Genomic DNA, 21,618 nt, shown 5'->3' with positions numbered 1-21,618 from the left:
AGGAGGATAATTTGACCATTGATCCTCGATCTATGAATTATACAGTCTCTAGGTTGCATTTTTGATCTTCATCTTTCTCTCTGTGCACAGGGTTGGCTGCTTTGTGAGGACCTTGCTTGTCGGAATCGAACTCGTCGGCTGCCAATTGCATTTTCAAGATCCGGACCGATCTGTCCAGCCTGTCTCAGATCCACACTGAGGCCTGAGGTACTGCACTCAATATACAAGTGTTTTTCAGTACTGCAAGACCCCAGCTGCATATTGTGGATGTTTGTCTTATTTTACACACTCCAAGAGACCCAAGACCTGTGCGGTGTTGGGGTCCTCCATGACCAGGCTTGAGGAACACTGCTCCTCTCTATATAGAAACCCTTATTTGTTTGTCCAGGTGATGGTGCTGTAGAGCCTGTGTTCTGAAGTTCTTTCTGCTATGCCCAGACCTTGTATTCACTTTTTCCTTCTCCCCCGGTTTCATTCATCGCCCATTTCTACCTGATATATATTACTGGATCTGTATGACCCGGCCGACATGATGTCGGTTTAATTCCTGCTTTAAAAAGCTGCTGTGATTAGAGGAACCAGGCTCCAGTATGACTCGGCCTAGGCTAGAACAGGCCCACTGCTGGAGGGTGTGTGTTGTTTCAAGTTGTATCCTTCTCCCACTCTCACTTCATCTTGTGATAATTGGGAAAAATGCATACTTTTGCCCAGTACAATGCCTAAAAAGCTATTTCACAATCATTAACAATATCCAATAGCCTGCTTTGTCTAAGTGACATCAGAGGAATTTTTTTTCAGTGGTAGAGTAAGGTATTGCATTTTAATGAAAGATTGCAAAGATACTTTTTTGGTAATTATTTGCATAGAATTGTGCACAGTAAGTCCAGGTTCATGTATACTGCCTGATCAAAAAAAACAAAGTCACTAGATTTAGCAGAGACTTAATTGGATAATTATTGCAGTGATTAATATGTTTAAGTATTTTATTTTAACCCTATCTGATGCAGTGTGTAGCTTCTCATTTATTTAACCATGTCTGAAGAGAGTCGTGGAAAAGATGTTACTTTATTTCAGAAGGGGCAAATTATTGGCCTTTATCAAGCAAAGGAAACCACTAAGGAGATTGCTGAAATCACTGGAATTTTGGTAAGGACTGTCCAACGCATTATTAAAACCTGGAAGGATAGCGGTGAACCGTCAGCTTCACAGAGGAAATGTGGTTGAAATGAATCTTGAATGGTCGTGATTGGAGATCACTGAAATGCTTCGTCACATCGTAAAAAAATTGACAGTAGAACTCACGGCTATGTTTAATAGTTAAAGTAAGAGCATTTCTGCATCCGCAATGTGACGAGAACTTACAGGACTAAATAGCTGTGTGGCAACAAGAAAGCCACTTGTTAGTGAGGCTAATCGGAAAAAGATTAGCCTCACTAACAATTAAAAAAGTAATGTGGTCTGAGTCCAGATTTACCCTATTTCAAAGGATGGGCACGTCAGGGTAAGAAAGGAAGCGCATGAAGCGATGCACCCGGAATGCATAGTGCCCACTGTACAAGCCTCTGGAGCCAGTGTTGTGATTGCCACAACACTGGTCAGGTCTAGGCTCAGCAATGTTGTGCGGCAATAAAATGAAGTCAGCTGACTTGCCTGAATGTACTGAATGACCAGGTTATCCCATCAATGGATTTTATCTTCCCTGACGGTACCGGCATATTCCAGGATGGCAATGCCAAGATTCATCGGGCTCAAATTGTAAAACAGCGGTTCAGGGAGCATGAGAAATAATTTTGACACATGAATTGGCCACCACAGAGTCCTGACCTTAACCCCATTGAAAGGCTTTGGGCTAAGGCCTCATGCGGCCCTGAGCACCAGTCACATGTCTCCTGTGGGCCACAGCCCTTCAATACAAGGTCTCGGCCACAACTTAATGCAACTCTGGACGGAAATAAATGTTGTGACGTTGCATAAGGTTGTCGAAATAATGTCCGAGTCCCCCCTTTTCTACCCATCAATTCCTTTCATCTTGCTATTGTCGCTATAAATAAAATGACGATGTCAATAAAATTTTTGTAAAGAAGAAAAACAAACATCTTTAAAAACCAATTGACTTTAAAAAGTAAAAAAAAAAAAAAATTATAGATCCAATCTACACAACATTGTTACTGTAATATAATCTGTATGTTTATCACAAAATATAAACAATTGTGGCAGCTATTTGGGATTACTTGAAAAGTTTATACCTGATATCAATCACTCTCTTTCTTTTGCCCTGGACAGAGATGGAGATGTCCATTCCAAAATAAGTGTCCCCTCTAGCCCTTGTTCTTCATTTTATTGTCGTTGTCGGCCCCCCCCTACCCCCCTATTTTTTCTTCCTACCTCACACTTCTTTCTCTCTCTCTCGCTCTCTCCGTCTGCTTTATTTTTGCGTCTAGATCTGTGGCGACAGGTTGAAACCCAAAAGGACAATTTCTCTTGTCACCATAGCCACTTAGCAGTCCTCTGCTCTGGCTGGTGAGATGGCAGTTTAAACTGCCGGCTGAATAAAACATTAACTTCCTCACCCCTCTACCACCCCTCTGTCGTTCTGGGCTTTACAGCTTGCCTGACAGCAATGCATCTCCTCTGGTGTCTCCACGGACACAGAGACATTGACTTCCATTGTATCCAGATTAAATGGAAGCGTAATAGGCACCCTCGGCTGATTGACCGGTAATTTGAAGGAGTTGTACACAGGTGCAATTTGTAATATTTTCACTAAATTAAATGTTTTTTCCCTTTTCTCTCTATCTCTCTCTTTCCTTTAACACTGGCTTTCCCCCCCTGCCTGTTTTTCTTTTTCAGCTGCTTTCCCTCTCTCATAGATCTCTCCAACCACCAGACCCCCCACCCCCACCCGCCATCTCTCTCTCTCCATTTTATTGATGTACGTTCAGGCACCCATTAGGGCTTTTTTTCCCTCTAGTGGAAATATCAGCATGTTAATTTTCACACAAATTACAGCAATAGCAGGTATCTCTATTTGATACATTATAACAGGAGCAATCAGGGATAATTGAGTGCCTTTCAGATGGTAACCGGCGCATTCACTTCAATTCAAAGCCAGTCCATTTATCATCTAATCGCTCTTTAAACACTGAAATTCTGGGAACAAAAATTCTTGTCATAATTTTGCTTAAGTGTATTTGGAAATCACAGTCCTTTGAGCAAGGATAATTGAAATCAAATCCCTTTCACGGGAGCTGACATTTCTACATTTCCCCCCAATTGAAATTAATTTCAAAAATTGAGCATGAATATCTTCAAATAGCAGGCAATTATACCTTTCAATGGGGAGAAATTATGTGCACAAAAAGTGGAGACATCAACTGGCGCTTCAGTTAAATGTCTTTGTTTCGCACTGTGTTTGCCTTGTAAAGATTTACATATATTGACTCGTTATGAAACCTTGTGATGCCGATCCCCTTCCTTTTTCAGAGCAGCCCGTTAAAATTAACTCAGATTGTGTGTGTGTGTGTGTGTGTGTGTGTGTGTGTGTGTGTGTGTGTGTGTGTGTGTGTGTGTGTGTGTGTGTGTGTGTGTGTGTCATTAAAACTGTTTGGAGATATATATTTTTTCCGTCCTCTCCTTTTTTACAGCTGCGCAGATCTGTATGAATTGAAAGAGTAACCATTTTCTTTGCTACCCAGGCTCAAAAGGCATATTATACATCCTTTACATATAAGTACCATGGCCAGATGGAGATAAATAATTTCTTGTGTCTTTAGATGATCTACATCATGTGTTTGAGTATTTTATTTACATTGTATGAAGGTAGAGTAGCCATTTTCTCTGCTACCGGAGTTCAAAAACGATATTATACTAAATTCTTTACATATAAGCATCATGGCCATATGGAGATAAATAATTTCAAACTTGCTTTCAGATGATCCACATCATGATTTTGAATAATTTATTTACAGATTATATGGTCTCCAATATATATCATGGACTTAAACTTGTTAGGTGTGTATTTATGAATTTCTCATTTTTTTTTTTAGGTCTTTGCATGTCTACTTACTCTTTCCACCCCCTTGGTCAGGATGTATATAGCCTCACAATGATATGAATTGACACTTTTCCCCCCTTTCTTTTCTCTTTAATCTCCCCATCCACTGCTCTTCCGACAGGTTGCGTTTGGGCTGTAACAAAGGTTCAGAGGTATGGCTGTGGGAAGTGTTCCCTGGCTGCCATGTCTCTATCAGAGGGCTGCAAAGGGATGGGCACTTGTAGGGTGGAGGGGGGATGAGGTGGGGGTCTCAGGAGAGAGGCAATTTCATAGCTGATTTGCTCCTCAGTCACTCAGGCCGAAAATGCTGCAGATTTGTGGAGAAAATTGAAATGGTGTCAGCACAGGAACAAAGCATTGAGCCGAGCAAAGCTGCCTAAAGGAGGGGCCTCTGTTTTCTGGGGGGGGGGGGTAAATTGAATAACGTTTAACGATGCCTTAGTCACGCCCCCTTTGACACCTGTCAGCACAGCTGTGAAGCTTGTCCAGGTCCTGCCTTACATGTCCTTCCACTTCTTTATTTTGCTCGCAATGCCTTTTAGTCTACTTTTAAGTCTACAATCCTCAGTATTTTTGGGCAGAACACTGTATGCATGCACGCATGGTTTTGGTGAAGAGCGTGTTTGCGTGCCCGTGACAGACTGCCCCTGCATTTGGCGTGGATTATAAAAGCTGCTTTATGGCCGCATTGCTGAATCGACAGGCACGGCTGTTGACCAGCCAGTGCATTATGGGTCAACAGCTGCTGGGCTCATCGGAAGCTGTAGAGGGCAATTAAAAACCGGTCTGCTGAGGAGAGAGCACTTGCTAAACTCCTCCAGCACACACATCGCTCTCATTCTATGGTGACACGGAGAGACTGTGACCCAATAACAGCAATTAACATAAAAGTATAATAGCTAATCAAATTGACAGCAACAGTTGTTCATCAGATCCACACACAGTGCCTTATCAAAACAAACTATTATGAAGGAGGTAATTTCAGAGATGAACATCTCTCTCTCCCTCCCCGTTCTCTTTTATTCTCTCTCTCAACCTGCGCACCACTGGCAGTTAGACACATGGCTAACGTAATTGCAGCCGAATTTACAAACCAAACAATGTTTCCTGCTTTTGTCTGGAGAGGAGATTGGGTGTACACTGGCTGTTTTTGGCCAATCAGACAGTTTCTCAGGTACTGTGACTTCAAACTTGGGCTCTGACTGAGCTTGTGTGTTTGTTTCTCTCTGTGACAGTGGAGAATATATGACAAACTCTACCTGTTTCCACAGCTGTAATTAACACAGGTGATTTCCCTGTTTCTTTGATTGAGTCACACCAATCTCATTACGCTTCAGCCTTTAATTTCCCCAGGACAATAACACATACTACTAAACTGCAGCAGTATAATTTCAGTTAATTGTTGTTTTTTTTTTTTCTCTCTCTCTCTTTTTTTTCGTTTTCCTTGTTATATTTAAAATGCAATGGAATAATCAGCAACCACAGTGTCACTAAAGAATTTGGAAAGAGCTTGACTTTTGAAACAGTTTTTTTTTTTTTCTCATATCGATTGATATAGTAATATTTTGTTCCAAATTTTACATAGATAATGAAAACAGTTCATTTATAAAAAACGTTTGTGTAATTTGCAGATAGAAGTGTCAATTGCGCGAGTGTCACTATATGAAATGTATAAAAAATGTAAAATGAAACTACTTAGATTATTGGTTGAATCCACAAAAAACTCAACATAGGACATTCTTACATTCCTTTTTTAGGCTGTAATCACCTACAACAGATTTAAATGAAAAGCCAAGTTATGTCATTTGTCTGTGTCGTTATTTAAACTGATAAACAAAGTATGTGTTAAAAGCAGAAAATTATAACTTTTACCACAAATAGACTAGGCTACATGATTCGCTTGTAACTCTGTGAAAAAAATCAGTCGGTGCATCTTTTGAGAGAGTTGTCGGGGAGGGTAAAAAAAAATGTTCATGGCCACACAGTAATATTGTCGTGGCATATTCTAACCATGGCTGGTTTGACTGCGTTGTCCACAATTGGGGTACTAAATTTAGTCGCTAATTCACATACTATAGAAAAAATTTGTTGTTACATTCTGAATAAATTTATTATTATTGTAGTATAAATTTGGCTCATGGTACTTGTGACATCTGTTATCAGTGTTTTCGAATTTGTTCTTTTTGTAAATTGCAAGAATACAGTCAACAACTTGTATGTTTTCCCCTGTTGCACCTGGAGTGTCCACAGGTGATGATACATATGGTTTTGCCAAGCAGTGTTTTTTGGAAACACTGTTTTGTGCAATATTTAGTCATGTACCTTCAACGCCTTTGAACAATGTTAACCTATGTTAACCTACGTTACCCTGTTGTTATTTAACCTGCGATTTACTCTATATGACATTACCCTGTTTGTTTTGATTTCTGCTGGACTTGTTTAAACTGTTTTCTTTTCTCATTTTAGTTTTCAGAGAAAGCCCTGTATAACCAGCTGAGCTTCTACAGATACATCTTTGACTGGGAATATGCCGTCAACAAGGTCCTGCCAGCTGAGGATAAATGTAAGAGCATGCATTCACATCAATTTGGGCCATTACTAATTAGTACCTACATTTGCTCAAAAATATCAAATAGAAACACTCGTCTAGCATGCATTCCCAGCTCACACACATTTATATACACACACACACCTCACAGTAGCTGGAGGCGGCCACGAGGTTGGGTTAACAATCCTTAGCTTATCGAGTCGACAGCCGTAATTCAGGCGACGGATTCAATCACAGAACAGTGCGGTGCAGAATGCAAAGCGGCCAGTCAGTTGGAAGGAAGAGGGGAGTGAGAGAGCGCGAGCCTCCTCTCATCCCGTAGGCCCTCAGTAATAGCGCTGGCTATGTTGATTGAAAACAGTTTTTAGATTTTGGAAAATGATAGGTTGAGTAATTGGAGAGAAGACTAAAGGATAGCCCTTCATAAATAATGGGACATGGAGCATATGTTTTCAGCAGGCCGTTGGAGGATTCAGACTGATCACGGCTGCTGCTAGCAGAGCAGTGGCTACTTACCCACAATCCTTTTTGATTTATGTCACTTGATTAAAAAGGACCTCTTGGAATAGACTTGAACATTTATTTATTTATTTTTTATATGTGCCGATGAGGTGCCGAGCGCGAGAGCCGTAGATAAATATGTGTAATCAATAGATGACCACTCAGACCGTGGAGCAGGCCGAGGGGAGAGTGTATGGGGGGCGGGGTCCTAACATGATTATAGACTTGGCTTCTCTGTGGAATTTTATTTATTTTTCCATGACTTCTGCGAGTAATTGTGGCCAATCTGTGGCATTTCTGTCAGATACACTGCCCATCACAGCAGTGATTTTAACACTCTAGCCCTGATTTTCACCAGACCGAATAAGAGGTGACGTTCACTCCTCTTGTCCTCCCCCATTTTTTTTCATGGACAATTGTTTTCAGAAACCATTTGTTTATTTGATTATTATTAAAAACAAGAATTATATATAGTGCAAGGCTGCACCTTGACAAAAAATCATAACCGTTGATTATTATTCATGAGATTTGTAATCGCAATTATTTTCAATAAAAATGTACAGTCGCATGGCATCTAGCGAATTAGGGTTGGGCGATAATTGCCTTAAAAAATATTGCGATTACGTAGTCAACAGCAACGGCTTTATCTATAAACTCGTCAGTCAATCATTGTTTGTCAGTCATAAAATACTTGAAATTGCCAAAAACTAAAGATTTCATACGAAGGTGTACACTACAGTCTTCAAAGACAAAGGACAACTGGCTCTATCAAGGACAGAAAGAGATGTGGAAGGCCAGATGTACAACTAAACAAGAGGATAAGTACATCAGATTCACTAGGTTGAGAAATAGACGCCTCACATGTCCTCAACTGACAGCGCCATTGAATTCTTCATACTCAACACCAGTTTCATGTACAGTAAAGTGAAGATGTCTAATATGAAGAATTGCAAAGAAAAAGCCACTTTTGAAACAAAAGCAAAAAGAAAAGGTTAGAGAGGGCAAAGAAACAGACATTGGACAACATATAATTGGAAAAAGGTGTTATGGATCTTAACCCCATTGAGCATTTGTGGGATCAGCTAGACTGTAAGGTGTGTGAAGTGCCTGACAAGACAGCCACATCTATGGCAAGTGCTACAGGAAGTGTGGGGTGAAATGTCACCTGAGTATCTGGACAAACTGACTGCTTGAATGCCAAGGATCTGCAAAGCTGTCATTGCTGCACGTGGAGGTTTTTTTTTAATGAGAACTCATTTAAGTAGTTTAAGAAGTTCTGAACATTTATTTATTTATTTAAAAATGTTATAGTAATTTTTCACATTATTAATGTCCTGACTATACTTTGTGATCAGCTGAATGCCACTTTTGTGAATAAAAGTACCAATTTCTTTCCAGAAGAGCAAAATCTGTACATTATATCAAACTTATGGACACCAGTGTGTATATTATTGAACCTGCAGAGTTGCGTTCACAATGCATGCTAACTGCATGGAAATAAAGTGAAGTTTTCAGACGAATTAAAAAAAAAAGTGATAACTCTTTACATGCACTTGTTCCAAATGACAGGCTTGTGATGCACGCCTCTGAACAAACAGCAAATCAGGTGAATTCTTTGTTTTATTGATTTTAACTTTAAAAAAAATTATTCATTTGTTGAAAAACATAAAAGATATTTCTAAATTCAAATTGCACTTTAAACTAAACTAAAAAAAGCTATAAAATAACGAAGTGATTAAACAGTCGTATTACGGTAACCTGTTGATACGCACCCCCTTTTTGAGCACAAACCATAAAAATTACATACCTGAACTTGGTTGTATTTACTAGACCATTTGGCGTATGGACACAGTTGTAGTATCTTTTGAAAGAAGACACTTTGGGCTTTATTTCCTAAGTTTCTGAATTTAATATATGTTGTTATTTTTTTAAGTTAGAGAAGCTGAAATTTATAGTATTTTAAATATTTTTTGCTGAGCATGTTTTTATAATCTAGAAAATAATAAAAGTGCCAAGACAACCCAGAAATACAATGTGCTCAAAGCCGCAAGTCTAAAGAAGTTGTTTCAAATCTGAAGTTGAGCAACAAAAAATGTGGTTCCTGCAAGCTTTTTTCTCTATAAAATTGCTGGAAGCATACAGAGTAAATTAAGGCTCGGCCTTTCAAGACGACACAAAATCTGACTACAATGCATGGCTATTATGAATAAAACTACACCACATTTTTTAAAAATAGACTTTGAAGACATGCTCCTTTTGTTTATGAGACTCTAATATATAAGATAATATACAGTTTTACAACATGAATGCTGCTCAGATTGCATAGTTTGTTGAAGAACAATGATGAAGGGTAATTCTTTCAGGCGAGATCTCATGTAAACAATGGATAATATATCAATATTTCTCAGATTTATCACTTTTATGGACAAAGTGGTATTGTCGCTTGACATGGACAATTGACAAGTGTGTCGAACTGGATTCATCTGGCGATTGCATTTTCATAACAAAGGTATGATGTTTTCTTTTGTAATCCTGTCACAAATTGCTGTTTCTTGAGCTTTGCTAACGTGTAACGGATCTGATATCAATGTTGAACACTTAGACCTTTGAAAAGATGTTTAATTTGTTAACATTAATTACATTTATAGATGGTTAATTATATATTAAATTTAAGCAGAGTGATGTCACTACCACGTTCGGGGATTGCGTATCAAAAGGTTAAACCTCCTCCCCAAATCCAAAAATGTACCATGGAGCTAGCGGCTCCATTTGCATTACATAGGAATCTGCAATGCATGCCAACCACAAGGAAATAAAGCGCATTAAACTCACAGCACCTCCCGATATGATCTAAGCAACATTCTCGTAGACAAAATTATTCATGCAAACAGATTTCAGACAAATGAAGCGGAGAGAAAAAGAGTGAAAACTCTTTAAATGCGCTTGTTCCATGAGACAGGCTTGTGCTGCATGCCTCTGAACAAACAACGAATCAGACATAAGCATTGATGGTTTTCTTTTGTCTGTTCTTAAAAATATATGTCTGTTGTGTGTAGATGAGCATAATTACCTGCACATAAAAAACATTTGGACGAGGAGCTTGCAAACTGGATTTAGCCTTGTTGTATTTTGTGGGTGGCGGGTGATAGTTTCACACCCTGACCACGGTTTAATATAACTTCCCAGATCCATGGTTTTGCCATTACCCGATATTATCTATCATCGTCTGTTAGTAATCGGAATCTTTGAAAGACATCATATCCGATTACATCGTCATATCACCCAGCCCTATAGCGAATCCTAAACCATTCCAACAAAACGATTTGGTTCTAAAGCCTCTTTTGGAGTGTTACGTGATGATTCTTCAGCTGTTCGTGAACAGAATTGAAGCATAAAATAGTGGGTCGGAATGCTTAACTTGCACATTAGGCCCAGTTGTCATTACTGATAAGACCTATAAGACCTAAAATTTAAATGCCTCTGATTAGCCAATCATGCGCACAATGATCATGCCTGTGATTGGTTACAATTCTGAAATGCTGCAAATAGATAATGTGGATGCAACGGAAGTAGGACTAAATGGAATGCTGTAATTTGACACTTCACAATTAATTAATTGTGGCAGCCATAATCGCAATCTCAATTATTTTTCCAATTAATTGCTCTACCCTAATTTCACATTTTATGCCAGATTAAGGCATTTGCATTCTTGCATCATAGGCGTGTGTGCATGCATGTGTATATTGTGGGATTAGTGGAGGACATCACACACACAGCTTTGAAGTATAGCCTTGAGATGGCTATCTCCCCTCTCTATAATACTACACATTACTGTATTATAGACTGCTGGGTTTATAGGGATCTAGGTGTGAAATTACAGGGCTGGATGACTTGTACTTTCTTTACCTGGTCCAGTTTCTTATTTAGACCCTGGGATATAACTCTTCGATTCTAGGGGTTCTGTATATACTTGCTCACTGGACATCTGTGCCTTTACTGGATATGGGTATTCACATGCTGTATCTTTAGCTATAGCTACAGCATGTTGCGAATGCTACATGGCTGGTATTTGATCAAGTTCTGTGGGCAATGTTACAGTCATGGAAATGTCTTTAGTGAATATGCATCTTTCTAGTTATGCACATCTCTACTATATTTTAATAGATGGAAATAAATTTTTACAAGGACAGTTTCTATAGAATAAGTTTTAAAAATCATTGTCCGTAACAAATAAATGGAAAAGTTATTTAAATTAATTTGTCAAAAGGTATGCAAACCCTAAATGTTATCTTTCATTAATGGCTAACCTGCTAGCCAAAAGTCCAAAGGTAAGACAGAAATTGTTTACTTTCATTGCAATTGTCCTATTCTTTTTTTAATTTGTATTTTTATATATATATATATATATATATATATATATATATATATATATATATATATATATATATATATATATATATATAGGCATTTGACTTTAGCCAGTTTTAAAAAAAAATAATGCTTTAAGTCTTGTGTGTTCACCTAAAACTGATCAGTGAGAAGCTGAAAAGCAGGCTGGTTGCATTGGTCAAGCCAGAGGTGTATCATGCCATTCAATTGTCAAATGGAAAAATGTGAAGAACCAAAACATAACGATAAACCACAAGAACTTGTGAAAGGTTGTGTTTGTAGATTTTTCTAGAAACCTGTAACGCTATACCTCCATAGTGTAATTCTCTTCAATGTATTTTTCAATGATTACCAGTTTGTTGCATACAAAAGCAGAGGGTTGAGCACTGTGCTGCTGTAGATGGCGATGGGAAATGCTTGGGAGCAATAGTGGAATAAAGTACAGTTCAGAAAACTTTTAGCTGCCCTCTTCACACACACACATACACACACTCACACATATAAGCGCCTTATCGTAATTTACCAACCACCTCCCCCTCACCATAAGACATTTAGTGTCGTATCTGCCAGATTTTCTGTCTGTCTGATGATGGAGGAATTGCTTTTAAAGTGGGCATTATGCCAGACCAGCAGCACAATAGAAAAACCAATCTTCCCCCTATTCTGACTGCTCCGCTGTTATTGTGAAGCTTCAGATAACTGGAGACGTATGTTGCTGGTAGACTGAGCAAGAGAGAGACGTTACTGCTGGACACCGGGTCTGGAGGTTAGAAGCCTCCAACTAACTTCAGTCGCTGGAAGCGGTTCGAACAACGAGAGAGGGTGAATGAACCTTTTGGCTGGTCTGGGAAGTTAAGCCAGAATAGGCGTTAATATTACTTGATTGTTTGATGAAGTTTGTTTGAAGGTGGTTGCAGTGTGTCTTCTTGGCCAAAGGGGGTGCTGTGGTCTGGTTCATCTGGGATGTATTGCAGGGCTGTGATGGAGGGCCATGGTGAATTCAACCCTCTGTTGCTTGATGGTGAAATTGTTGGTCAGCGCTTTATCCATTTGCACTCATTTCCTCACTAGATTACCTGATTCCTTCAGAGAGGAAAGACTGATGGAAATTGGCCTTCCGATACCCCACCCCCTCTGCACAACACACACACACACACACTCACCAAGAGCAAGGTAAAGGAAAGAAAATGCTTTTGCCAGAGAATGCCCATTTCTCTCCCCGTAACCTGTTCCCTCTCAATAACTGTACGTGTCACTGTAGTTTCACACCACTAGATGCAATTTTACCCTGATCTGATTGTTGTCTGCTTCTCATAAGAAACTCAAGCTTTCCTATTACCTTAATAATGTTTCAAATAGGGCTGTCGGTAGATTAAAATATTTGCCATTAATCTCATGATTTCTATTTGTAATTGAGGCATCTACAATTTTGAATTGGCTGAAATTCCATAAAATTGATTTTATTATTCTTTCGAGAAGTGCGTTTTTCTATTTTATACATTCAGTTTCTCCTGAGGAAAGGAAAATATATATATATATATTTATCAAAATTGTTTTTTTGATGCAGTAGCAGTCTTCCGCTGGCTTTCTTGGTAATGTTGTTTTGTTTTTATATATAAAAATAAGTGCAATGCTGTATTTCACTTGTAAATATTACGCTTGCTGAGCTTTGATGATAATTATTTTGTCATACATATGTTGCAAATGACTTATAAGCATCCCATCCTGATTTAATTTATCAACAACTTTGACCTTAAGAAGACCTTTCTCCATTACTAACTAATAAACAAGATTGATTGACACCTAGGGTACATGCCTGGCAATGGCAAGTGAATTGACAGAATTAACAGCCATACATTTCTTTCTGTCCTTAACTATGCATTATAGCACTGTATTTGCCTTATTTTTATTTAAAGTATAGATTATAATTCTGTGTGTGTATATGTGTTAGTCGATTACAATTTTATTTAATTTTTTATTTTATTTTTTAAGTTAATTGCTTAACTTGAAATTTCAATTGTCTTGTCAAAATGCATTTATTTCTATGTTAGGATTTATTTTTTTTTTTAAACTATATTGCTTTATTAACATATTCCATCCAAAGCCTTCCACAATATAAAGATAGAAAAGCCACCACTGCCTATAGTGCCTATAACACCTATTCAGTAACATTAAACATTTCCATATTTCCCCATAGTCTGAGTATTCATTCATATTTTCAGTAATTTCATATTTCTATATTCATCATTTTATATTTAAATTATTCATCTCATCACATTATTCATTTACAACTGCTGTGCTTATTCCTGCTCTGTGAAAATACATCTAATTTCCACTTCTGCTTCTGTGCCACCTTTACTGTGTAAAGATGGGTTTAGTCCCCATAGGTTTAGTATTAATTGTAATGGGTATTAAATAGGGATGCACCGTAATTAAAATTCTGGACCGAAACCGAAACTCCAGGATGCACTTGGCGGAAACTGAAATTGACTTCTTTTTTTTCTTTTTTTACCTATTTATTTAATATATATATATATATATATATATATATATATATATATATATATATATATATATATATATATATATATATATATATATATATATATATATATATATATATATATATATATAAATTGTATTAATATTATACTTTTCATTAATTTCATGAATTTAATGAATCTGAATTGAAAAATTACAAACCAATAAAATAATCACACTTTTATTGAAAGTAACACCAAAATTGGACAGAAAATGTATTAAAACAATATTAAATATTATTCTTCATTCAGTTCTGTAACAATCAAATTTTACCAATTTTTATTAACAATTATCCAAATAATGTAAAGTTTTAGAAAACTATTATATGCAAAACAACAGTCAAGCAATTCACTTAGCAAGCATCTTTCAAAAGGCTAGCATCTTTCAAAAAGTTTAAATATGCAAGTCTTTTTAATTAAAACAACAGGCAAAACACAGAATGGCAGAGGGCCTCTATTCTGTTTATGTAAACATATGTCTAAGTGAAAATTATTGTGCAAAACAACAGTGCATGACAGCAGTAACAGAACTAAGTCCAACCTCAAACTGTAAACAGATGTAGCCTCAAGTGAAGAACAAGTGTTGCAGGGCTACACACATTTTTATGTAATTGCTATACACATCATATTGGACCGCTTTCTATTCAAGTACAAGTGACTGGTTTCTCTTCAAGAACAAAAGTTGCTCAGCTTTCTGACCGTCTCTCCTGTCAGAAAGCTCATCAAGAACATGAGATTCTGCACTGAAGAGTCTCTCACTTTCTCTGCTGGTGCTTGGAACAGATAAATACCTGCATGCAATCTGCGCAAGCAATGGAATGCGGTCTTTGTTTATGCGCCAGTAGTCAAGGGAATTGTCGCTTCTGGCAATGGGTAGTTCAGCTAGATACGTCGCAAGTTGTGGTGTAGCTGTGCTAGTTGTGGCACTGCTGTGGATCGGGCGCATTCCTGTAGAATCTCTTGCTGTATATTGAATTGGATGTCGTGTTTTTAGGTGGTGTATCAAACCTGTCGTGAAAAAGATCTTCGGCACCGTACCCCCTCTTGACATTTCTGCTAAACAAATATTGCAGATTGCAAATGTTATGTCCTTATCAGAAACTTTGAAGAATTTCCACACCATTATCGGCCGTTGGGCAGCGCCGTGATAAGGGCTAGATCGATCCAGAGTGAAATCTGAGCACTGAGGGGCAGGGCATGGAGGTATATATTTTCGGCTCATTTTTTCGGCCTTTTTTCTCTTTCGGCCAAAAACCGAAAGTGCCTTTTTCGGCCGAAAATTTCCAGCAGCCGAAATTTCGGTGCATCCCTGGTATTAAATCTCTTAAACTGTCATCCTCCACAATATGAATCTGCCAGAAGACTGACTATCCACTTTGTTACAGCAATTGTGAAGCTGGGTTCATGATTTGCGTCAAAACCAGTGTCAACCACAGCTTTGAACTCCACGGGAAAAGTGGAGTGATAGTTATGATTTGGCGTGCTTCAGTGGTAGCTAAAATGTGCTGAACATATTTGATTTCTATCACAAATCCCATCTGGGCTTGTTTTCTACATCAAATAGCTCATTCTATCACTATATGGGGAAGCTCTGTTGTGGTGTGTCCGTCACTGTAATGACTTCGGGCGTACACATTACAAAGATTCAGAAAAATTGTTTATGCTGTTTTAACGGTAAATGCGTTAATCACAATTAAGAAAACGTAATACTTTTTTTTTTTTTTTTTTTGGCATAAGATTAACGTATTTACATTTATGCATTTGGCAGAAGCTTTACAGTTACTACAGGGACAATCCCCCAGGTGCAACCTGGAGTTAAGTGCCTTGCTCAAGGACAAAATGGTGGTGGCTGTGGGGATTGAACCAGCGACCTTCTGATTATGTGCTTTAGCCCACTACGCCGCCACCACCACTGATGAAAAATTTAATTTTTAATTTTTCTTAAATGCATGAGATTAACATGTTCATTCCGACAGCTCTCTCTCTCTCTCTCTATCTATATCTCGCATAACATAATTTCAACGTAAATCAACATCTCATGTCTATTTTATTTATTTGGTAGATAGCCATGTAATAAGCTGGATAATGCACTGTCAGACATTCATTATAGCAAAATAAACACATTTACGGTGGATTACCAGACCCCTACGCTTTGTGTTTTGGGGTCATGATCACCCTGTCTGGGATTATTTTGCGATTTAAAAACTGGCTGACTGTACAATGTTGTATATGTAGTAAAGTAACTGTCAACTTGCAAGTTTTTGTGGTGTGTTCACAGCATGTCAGATTTACCATAATTACGAGATTCCAACTAGTTAAAAGCATTCACGTCGTCATAGAACTCGTAATTACAAGTTATAAACTCTGAATTCTATAAAAACTCAGAGTTGACAGTCGCAATGTCTTGTAAAAAGAACCAATATGGCAGTGGCCTCAATGTAGTGAACACATATTTCGGTTTGTGCATTTTTCAAATGCCATTTATGCATGGAGCATTTTTTGTTCTAAAACATTTTGCAAGAACATAAAGAGGTGAATTAATTAATGTAGTGATATACATTTTGCTGTTATCAACAAGAGAGCCATTTTGGCATTAAATCTGTTGCCATAGAAACTTATTACTTATGAAGTCTGTGGACATGAACATCTTAGAGTAGCATCTTCGAGTTGCCATCTCGTAATTACAGTAATTCCGACATGTAAACGCACCGTTACTTGCCAAAGCCAATTGCTGATTTTGGACCCTATAGACACCTGAGCTGCTGATCTTATTCCGACTAGACCTTAGAAATTGCGGAGCATGGAATTCATTGTTGTAATGTTAAATTTGTTAAAATCAGAATCTGCTTTATTGCCAAGTATGCTTACACATACAAGGAATTTGTCTTTGTGTTGGAAGATTCCAGTGCACAAACAATATAACAAGACAGAGATAATAATAAAAAAATACAATAAAAGGCGAATCCTGAACCGTTAAAAAATGTCACGGCATTAAAAAGTATTAATCTCGAGGTAACACTATCACTTACGGCATTTATATTCAACTTGTTTTTCATGGATGCTAGCATGGCTTTAAACCACAAACAAATAAACATAACACATTAACTTTAGCAGACACAGTTTGAAATTGTATTCCCTGTTTGCCCAATTCTAATGAGTGTATAGGGCAATGAACATCCACTCATGCACATATTTGGGTAATTCTACTCTTACATAGGTCTCCAGACTCAACAGTAAAAACTCAATTATTTGCTGCCAAGCACCCGTTTAACTCCCATCCTCCTGTCCAACTACCTTCATCAGTGTTCACTGTGGCTCTGAAAGCGGAGCACACATACATTGTGTCTGCACGCAGAATGCGTGGGGTGCGTTTTATTTGTGTATATCTGCGTGCGAATGTGTGAGAAATGAGAGACATTTAGATGCAGACTCGGAGTCTGATCTACATGTAATCCACAGTCCTCTGCCTGATTGCAAGTACTGAGTTAAATGTGGAGGCAATTTCATACACGGCAGGAGTCCTTCCATAATAAAACAGTTTTTTTTTCTCCAGTTTTGAAAATTAGATAACCCATATCAATGACTTCTAAATCATGTTGAACTCTGATTTCATTCTGATTTCATCATTTTAGCCAAGCCATTTGCTAGCTGTTTTACATTTCCTTCTCTCTCTCTCTCGCTCTGCCTTTCCTTGTCCACATCTCTAGCTCTCGCCGTCGCTCTGTGTCTCTTTTTTTTTTTTTTCTAATTCACTCTCCCTCTCTACCTTGTCTCCTTAAGTGTGGGCAGTGTGATTATGTTCAGGCAGTAATGTAATTTCACTGCATTGATAAAATAGAAATTGTCCTTTATCTGTGTGCTGATAGTGCTCAATTTGCTGGCGAGCTCCTCGGCAACCTCTTCAGGGCACGATGCGCGTGCCCTCACCCACCCCTCCTCCCACACGCTCTGCCTGGCTTGAGCTGCTGGAAATCTGCGGGTGCGATTGTCAAATCAATTATTCATTCTGTGCAATTACACTCGCACAAAGAACTTTTCTCTGCTCGGAATGATGATTAAATTAAAAGCTATTCCAGCTGCCTGATAACATCTAATAGAATATTCATAAGCAGCCCAAATGGAATGTATGATCCCCATTAACTTCATCATGCTCACTTAATTACATGCTTGTTATTGTATTTACACCTTGTTAGAGCACATAGAAGCTGATACACTCTCTCTCTTTCTGAACTAGCTTAGCCGTATTCTGTCACGAGGCTTTCGTACCCATCTTCTATTTTATCCTTTTTCTTTTGCCGTCTGCTTTTTTTTCTTTCTTCCATCTCTTTCTCTCACCATCTCTTCACACCTTTTCTCCTTAAAAATGCTATTTATTTTAAATGCGACCCCTGCTGGGCCAGGAGGGAACGCAAGGTCTCTGACAACCTCTGTGGCGTTTAGGTTTCTTTTATATATTCCGCACACAGTGATTGAGGGAAAAGAATGAAGAGGAGAAAGAGGGAAAGAGAAAAAAAATTATTTTCTCCCACCTTTCAAAAATGATGACATGATTGCTTTCCCTTGATCATGCATCATCATCATCTTTCTTCAGCCCCCCTTTTTTCTTTCCTCAGGTAAATAGCCCCCCTCTCCCTTTTCCATTCTGTTTTCTTTCACAGTCTCTTTCTTCTTCTGTAGGTAAAATGTGTGCGATAATGGTAGTCAGTGCTGCAGATGGTGTGTTTTGAAATACTATGCCCCATTTTTGATGTTGGGATTCGGCCATTTATGTGTTTGACCTTTCTTCCACATGGGCCGAGTCTCTGACTCTGTTTCTACTACACCTGCTAATGGAGACAGACTGTGATTGAATCCCAGACCACCAACTGGGTGCTCAACAACGAATTCAGTCATCTTTCATGCTTGAGTGTCTTTTGCTTTGCTTCAGACTTTTGGATAAGGGACTGAGATGATCTATCAATATTAGCGGGAAAACATTTCGAACAAATAAACAGTGCAGGAACATATCAGTTTATTATTCTCAACTTTGCATAAAAACGACTTCTCACCTTTCCATTTACGTTCTCTTTAAATATTTTTCTTGTGTCGATGTCTCTCTTCTAGAAGCAGGCCCCTCTGCAAAGAGTTGCTTTTAACAAAAGTCTTTGGTTAAAGGCCTTTGATTTAGCCTGTAATTCTCATTCAGTCCTGCTAGCCTGCCAGTGACTCCTATATCGTCTCTATGGTATTGAAGGCCCTCCTGATGGGATAAATGACCTTGGATATCGACCAGATTGCATGACCCCGTGGCCCCCTTGCAGAAGACTCTATTTAGCTTCTGCAGACACTTAGTCCTTTTCGCCACTGCTCTACCCTCAAACTGTCTGGATTGCTGGTTCCTTATCGATTCTCAAAGACTTTCATTTGAAATGATACTTGATAGACCTCTCCAAGCACATGTCTGTGAGCATAGTTCGATATTATGACTGATATTTTTCTTTCACATCAGTTTTGCCTCATTATGGATCCACTCCAGACATGCTCATTGCCAACTCGTATTTTTGCAGTTGCACGAAGGTGACGATGAATAAACGTTTGATTAAAGGAATATTCCAGGTTCAATTTTTACTTTACCTTTTTTTTTTTTTTTAAACACTGATCTGGGTGACAGTGAAACACTTCACTGGAAGTGAATTCGGCCGGTGTGAAATGTTAAAATACTCATGGTTTCAAAAGTATAGTCACATATTGTTTACGTCTTAATGTGTTAACATTTTAGTGTGATAAAATGGCTTAAAAAACGTTTGTGTAATGTTACGTCAAATTTTACAACTTTTACCACGACAATGTAACTCTGTAAACAACATTAAAGCTGAAACAATACACAAGTTTTAACAGAAGTACTAATGTAAGTGCTTTTATCAAACTATAAGCTTCACATTTCTGTCTTTAAACCCTCCAAAAATTGGCCTCTTTCACTTCCATTTGCCTCACTGTAACCTCGAATTTAGCTTTTTTTTTTTTTTTTTAAAAGAGGGGCTAGTTGAAATACATTTTTGTGAAAATCAACATTATGCTACTAATGCTATGCTTAACTAGTATTTAACCCAGAATATTCCTTTAAAATCTATTAGCAACCAAATTGGGAAAGGTTACCGTTTTTATAATGTTATATTTTTGGTTATTTTTGTGGCACAGTCTGGTGATATTAACGCATGATCCCGTTCTTTTCTCAGTGAAATTCAAGAGTGGCTGGAAAGGAGAAAAGGAAGTGTATAAAATGCTGAAGAATGTAATAGACAACATCCTGGCCACCAGTGGATACTCTGAGGTTGACCTCGCCAAACTTTTCCAGGCCTTTACATCACTGAAGTAATGACCAACTGTCCCACAGCAATCCTTGATGATCAGGTGTGGCATAATATTTATGTCACAGCTAAGCTGCTTTTGCCTTCTTGGTTTGGCCTGTCCACCACAGAAACTATACAATGTTGCGCAGCTCACGTTTTGTCTCTCGCTTATTTCCATCTTTTAAATCCAGTCTGATGTAAATACACGGTGTGATTTTGTTATCTGTGCTTTTTCTTTAAAATTGTATACTGTGATACTGTGTTTGTGTCTCACAGATTGGGCATGAATTAAGGTCAGAGGTGACGAGCTAACAGTCAATCTGCATGTAATCACATAACCTTTCTATGTTAGAGCACCTGTCTCACTCTAATCTTTGTTCTTGTGTCCCATCCTATTTAGCCTTTGTCCAGGTCTAATCGATGATGAATCTAAGGGTAAAATGGCCATTATAAGGGGCTAAAGACACCCTCAACACAACGCAGCCCCCACTCCCCCAGTAGCAACACACAGGGCTTTAGAGATAACAATCAGGGGTAATGACAGGCAAGTTCATAGGGGTCTTGTAGCATTTTGAAGGGGTCTTAGTTCAGTAATGACTTCACTCTACTACCCCCTTCATCTTTAACAACACAGCAATTAGCCAATGATACAGAGGTAGCCAGTGATTTGTGGAGTTTTGAACGATTGAACTCTTGTTTGAACTCCTTTCAGATGATATGTTGTGTATTTTTAAGATGGATCACGTTTTTGTGTCTAAGCCTATCAGCTTGTGTTTCATAGTTTTTCCAATAACATCTTGCAAATATTTTCACTTAAGTCTGATTTCTTGTTTCATGTTCTCACTAATGTTTATTGTTCAATGTTCATTAATTGCTTTTTGATACTGAAACTTCAATAAAAGTATTTCATAAGACTTTTCACTTTTCCCATTTTTTTCCTTTGATTATATTATTTTGCATGCTGAAGGGAGAGATGACATTTACACATTTGAAGAGGGTGCGTTAACTTCTACAAATGCAAGGCTTCATTTTCAAAACCTGGAGAATGGAAAGCTGAGAGTGTGTGAAAGAGGGGGAGATTAGTCCACTTAAATTGAGTCTGTTTTAAGAATGTGGTGCTCCAATCGCTCATTCCATGTGTTTATAATGACAGTTAGATGATGTCTTAAACCATTTCATAAGATGTCATTTTCCATAAATGCCATGCTTGAAAAAAATCGCCTCAAACGGCATTGACTAATGGCACCGACCTTGTAG

The 21,618-nt window shown here is 38.1% G+C and overlaps 1 protein-coding gene across 2 annotated transcripts in view; it reads left to right on the top strand.

Moving 5' to 3' along the window:
* LOC127634343 (DNA polymerase alpha catalytic subunit-like) overlaps positions 1-21,252 on the top strand; it is an 89,692-nt gene extending 68,440 nt beyond the window's left edge. For both annotated transcript variants that reach the window (XM_052113856.1, XM_052113855.1), the window contains exons 35-37: positions 91-207; positions 6,521-6,617; positions 20,248-21,252. In XM_052113856.1, coding sequence (XP_051969816.1) covers positions 91-207; positions 6,521-6,617; positions 20,248-20,387 — 354 coding nt within the window. In that variant the 3' untranslated portion in view covers positions 20,388-21,252. The remainder of the gene's footprint in view (positions 1-90; positions 208-6,520; positions 6,618-20,247) is intronic.
* Positions 21,253-21,618: the final 366 nt, after the last annotated feature.

This window comes from Xyrauchen texanus, chromosome 41 (genome assembly GCF_025860055.1).
Source record: "Xyrauchen texanus isolate HMW12.3.18 chromosome 41, RBS_HiC_50CHRs, whole genome shotgun sequence".
Classification (NCBI taxonomy): Eukaryota; Metazoa; Chordata; class Actinopteri; order Cypriniformes; family Catostomidae; genus Xyrauchen; species Xyrauchen texanus.
The sequence above is the reverse complement of the archived record's forward strand: the minus strand, read 5'-3'. Positions and strand labels throughout refer to the sequence as shown.